This window comes from Pteropus vampyrus, unplaced genomic scaffold, assembly GCF_000151845.1.
Source record: "Pteropus vampyrus isolate Shadow unplaced genomic scaffold, Pvam_2.0 Scaffold615, whole genome shotgun sequence".
Taxonomy (NCBI): Eukaryota; Metazoa; Chordata; class Mammalia; order Chiroptera; family Pteropodidae; genus Pteropus; species Pteropus vampyrus.
This window is the reverse complement of record NW_011889396.1, coordinates 91,758-96,498: the sequence shown is the minus strand read 5'-3', so window position 1 is coordinate 96,498 and position 4,741 is coordinate 91,758. Positions and strand designations below refer to the sequence as shown.

At 58.9% G+C, this 4,741-nt stretch overlaps 1 protein-coding gene across 1 annotated transcript in view; it reads left to right on the top strand.

The window, feature by feature from the left end:
• Positions 1-4,741, top strand: part of LOC105308686 (SPARC-related modular calcium-binding protein 2) — a 117,921-nt gene that overhangs the window by 65,854 nt on the left and 47,326 nt on the right. Inside the window, exons 5-6 of the mRNA XM_011384672.2 lie at positions 2,781-2,828; positions 3,282-3,375. Coding sequence (XP_011382974.1) covers positions 2,781-2,828; positions 3,282-3,375 — 142 coding nt within the window. The remainder of the gene's footprint in view (positions 1-2,780; positions 2,829-3,281; positions 3,376-4,741) is intronic.

Here is a 4,741-nt window from a genome sequence, read left to right as displayed (position 1 = left end):
CGGAGCAGGGGGCTGGAGGCAGCCGGGTGGCTCCTGGGAAAGGCCTGGACAGAGCCAGCACGGATGACGGCCCCGAGGGACGAGGGACCGATATGCATGTGCAGGGCTGGTGGGACCTCTGCTCCCAGCGCCTGTGCCCACGTGGGGACACGTGGTCACAGCAAAGGAACGCGGGCCCGGAAGTCACGGAAGCGCAGCCTCTGCGTCCCCATCCTGCCTTCCCCGTCCCTGCCCTCCCTCTGCCTTCGTGACGTTGGCCGTGAGGCTTCCGGACGGAGGAAGCCCTGGCCGGGCTCCCGCCGAGGGGCCGCGGGCTCTGGGTGCAGGGTGACCTCCCGCGACCCCCTCGGCCCTGTCGCCGTCCTCTGGCAGGCGTGGGCCTCCCTGTCCTCACGTGCGCCGAGCGCATTTAGACCTTGCGAAGGGGCTGCCGCAGGGCGCCGAGTGCTGGCCGAGCCTCGCGCCCTCCCGCGGGCCCAGGGGCGCCGGATGGGCACCAAGCGCTCGGAGCCACCGCCTGAGCTTGTCACTCCTCCCTAAACCACAGGGGTCCTCACATGCGCTTCTGCGGCCTCCTCCCTCTGCCCCTAGTGCTGACAAGGCCACCCTTGTAAAGCGGCGTGAAACGGACCCGGATCTCCCTCGTGCAGGGACTCGGCGGCCTTTGAAGTCGGGTCTGAGGGCAGAGCTCGGGTCCTGGGGTGCAGCCCGCCAGCCCGAGTTCACACAGCTCTTTGCTGTCCCCCGACCCCCGATTTCCGGGCCGCCTTTCCACACTGACGTCCCAGAATCCTGATCCAAACTCCTGCCGGGAAGCGGGGCTTCAGCAAATCGTTATCTCCAGAAAAAAGTCATGAAAGACGACGCGTTGTCTTTCCGCTCCGGGTCCCCGGATCCCACCTCATCATGGCTTTCCACGAGCAGAGCGAGGTCCGGCCGGCCCACATCCCTGGGGACGGGGTGCTGCAGGAGGCCGGGCAGGAAGTCTGGGGGCGTCTCCTTGTTCAGAGGCAGCTGGAGGGACCGCTCACGGACCTAGCTCTCCAGGGACGCGTGGATCCGGTTTATGGTTATTTCTTACATATGAAGAAGAAGATGGAGTGATTTTTTGTGTGGATTTATTCGAGTAAGTGCTGGTTGAGTGGAGGGGGCTGGTGAGCAAGCCGGAAGTTTGGTTGATTCAGAGAGAAAAGGAAATTTCTCAAGGCTTTCTCTGGCTCTCAGCTTCTAATCAAATGGTGAACTGGCAGTTCGGGCTCTTCGGTCCTCAGACCACAAATATAGTGTCCGTTTGGTCCAGCAGCTCTCGTGGGGCAGCCGATTGTTGTTTAGGGCATTTACATTTAGCTCGGAATATTAAAACCTATGTAGTTCTGTTCAGAAATATTACCAGACTCTCACAATCCCCAGCTAGAAGTGAAAAACATTTTTTTTGACTCATTGCAGAAACACGTGATAAAAATAAACCGATGACTAAGAATCTTAAGCTCTTAAGAAGTCTGGATGTGTAAAGAGGTGGTTCAGGGGCCGAAACAAGGAACGTGGGATCCCGAGCGCTTTGTGAGGGGCCACACGGGAGGGGAGGCGCGGACCAGGATCGAGTCCTGCGCTTTGACTCCCGAAGGCCACGGAACATTCCATCCGGCGGGAGCAGCAGCAGCTGGGGGCAACCGGCGCGGCCTCACCGAGCGCCTGGAACGTGCAGCCAAGAGGCAGAGCGGGGGGCCGTGGTCCCCCCGTCCGCTGGCGAGCTGCGGTTCCGAGGCGCGTCCTCCCCGCATTTCGCGGGCAGGCCGAGGAGGCGGGAGGCAAGGGCGCGTCTCCGCCCAGCTCCGGCTCCTGGGTCGCCTCCCGCTAGGTCACCGCGGCGGGAGGAGGGTGTGAGAAGCCCCAGCCCTGGGCAGCGGGGGTGGCCAGCAAGTCCCTCTTCCCCCCCTCTCCTCTGAGAGTCTTCTCCGCAAGGGACGGACGGCTCACGCGGCTCCCAGTGCGGCGCCGCCAAGTGGGCAGATGGTCTCGAGGTGTCACGAAGTTTCTCTCTTCAGGACAGGCGTCGCTCTGTTTCCAGTGTCATGCTCAAAACTGAGCAAACGATGAGTTTCAAGGTCTATTTCATGAGAAGCCTTGCCAAGAAGCGCGACCCAGCGTCTGACCCTGGACGGGGCGTTCTGAACGCAACAGGCAGATACACTGCAAAGTCGTTGTGAACAGATGTGTTTTTTCATATTTCTTTGAGTATTTGTAATGATGGTGAGGAGAAGTATGGGTGCCTTTAGCAGTTTCAGTGTAATGGAGAAGGAAGAACACACTTCGTATTTGTAATATAAACCTTTTTAGTGTAAATGCTACGAAATTTTGCCACGAGTTACTCGGTCAGCCTTAGTGTGTTTCCCATTCTCTCCTCGGCTGCCTTTTCTATAAATCAGCATCCAGCTGAAACCGGATTTTTATTTACCTTTGATTGTATAATTTTTTATTATTTAAAAAAGAACGAAACATTTTTTAATCTGATTCGTCTTACAACCCCAGCACGGCGTGCGTGCTGAGAAGGTGCTTCTGACACTTTTCCGACGGGTCGTGCGTTAGGGGGTCGCTGCACATCCAGCAGCGGAGCCTGAGCGCGGATGGCCATGCCCCCTCGGGCCCCAGACGGCTTGTGTAATGTCACTAGAAAGTGACCAAGCGCCGCGAATTGATCAGAATGGAATAAAATATTCGCGTAACGATTACTGACGACCGGTTGAGACCCAAAGTAATTTCATTCTTTTTTCCCCTTTTAGGTTCCATCGGTGAAAAGCTCCCCCAACGAGAAGGCACCGGAAGAACAGGTAACTACCCTAAAACGAGTTTCCATCGATGAATATGACATCTTACCTGATGTAGGCCTTAAAGTGACTTCTCGAGTACAAATTTAAACAGGTACAGGTTGGGTATGATAACGAGAGCTGAAGCAGTTTGCTAATTACTTAGTCACTCAACAGACGTTAATTCCGCCCGTAGCCTCACCCGGCTCCAACACAGGCCAGGTCCGGCGAGCCCGGTGTTGGCTCACACTGGGGTGCCTGCAGATGTGGTTAGCCCCCCGCCCCCCACACCCCGTCCCCGCCCCAGAGCCCGGACCTGCGGAGAGGACCCGGGTCCCGCACCTGAGCGCTGGTCCCCGTGATTCTAAAGCATAGCAGTCACTGAGGGCCACCGATCGAGGTGAGCGCCTCCTCCTTGCGGGAGAGAACACTGTGTCCCCCCAGGACAGCCGCCTCCTCTGGGACCGGTACCAGCAGGAACCAGGCGGAACCGGCAGCCCCTGCCTCCTGACCCTGCTCTAGCGTCCGGGCTCGTCTCCCACGGGCGGCTGCACGTCCACTGTCGCCGGCCGTGAGTCCCACCTTGTCCGGCCCTTTCCTCCCCTGTCACCCACCAGACCCGCTGACACATTTTCTCCCTTTATCTTATGTCAACCTTTAAGGTACTTTCTTTGTCTGACGTAGGCAGTAGTAAGTACGCCAGTGATAATGAAAAAGGACACAAACCCTAGAGGACCTGAGTCACATTCAAGCCCATTCCCTTAGGTGTCTGATGAGACCCTGGTGGCTCTGTCCCTGCCCTGGGCGGGCCGTGGAGTCTCTGGGTAGTACTAGGACAAACGCACAGATCGACCCGTGAACAAATGTCAGCCTGTGAGGACACTCAGTGAGGGTCAGAGGAGGCAGCCTCGACGGGAGGGCTTCACGGAGGAGGCGTGGCAGTGGACGGGGTGTCGGGTCGAGGCTGACGCAGGGAGGCACAGGAGAAGCCGGCGGCCGGGGCAAGCTGCCTGCTCTCGGCGTGGAAGGCCAGGCGGCGAGCGGCCGGCACGGTCGGCGCTGGCCTGGGACAGGCTTTCCATGGGAAGGACGGAGACGCGTTTGCCTGTCCTGTGAGATCTCTGGGGTGGGCATGATGACATTATGTAGAGAAGAGGAAGTGACCACGTTCATGATTCGAAAAAACAGATGCCGGAAGGGAGGGGACAGAAGGAAATACTGTCTCGGGGGGACTCTCTAACCTCGCGCATGTGCGCCTGTCACATCCACCGCCAAGAACAAAACAAAGACAGAAAAATCCCCGGGATGGGTGTGTGGCACAGAGATGACCTGCGGCCTGCACGTCAGAGGGGACACCTGCGACCGTGCAGCAGAGCTGGCTGCGCCCCGGGCGAGGCGGACGGCAAGCCGGGCGGAGGGGATCCGACGAGCTCTCCCAGCCGCTAGTTATTTCCTCGGGGTGGAGTTCAGTGGGTGCCAGTGGGATCAGAACACCAGAAGGACCAGGCCTTGGAGTGGCCTGTGAAAGCCAGGCCGAGGCAAGCGGGTGGCCGGAGGCGGAGGACGGAGCGGCCTGTGGTGCCGGGTCGGGGCGGGAGGGCGGGCGCACGCCTGGGCCCGTCCCTCATCCTGGCCCTCTCGGCCTCGCTCACCTGGCTGGCTCAGCGGGGCACGCAGACTTCGGGAACAGGCCGGTGGCCCCCGACCGGCCAGCTGCTGCGGCCTCAGTAGGAGTACAGAACTCGGACGCTGTCGTTGATGGTTGTCGTTTAAAAAGGCCTCGAACGCTCCAAGACTTTCTCAGTAGATTCTTTTGTGACCGTTGAAGATGCTTTAAAGACACTCTCAGTTCATTCCAGTCTTGGAAGAAGATTACAGAACACTCAATAGTCAGACGGCCGGGTCGGGGTTCCTGTCAGTATTAGGTACTTCAAATA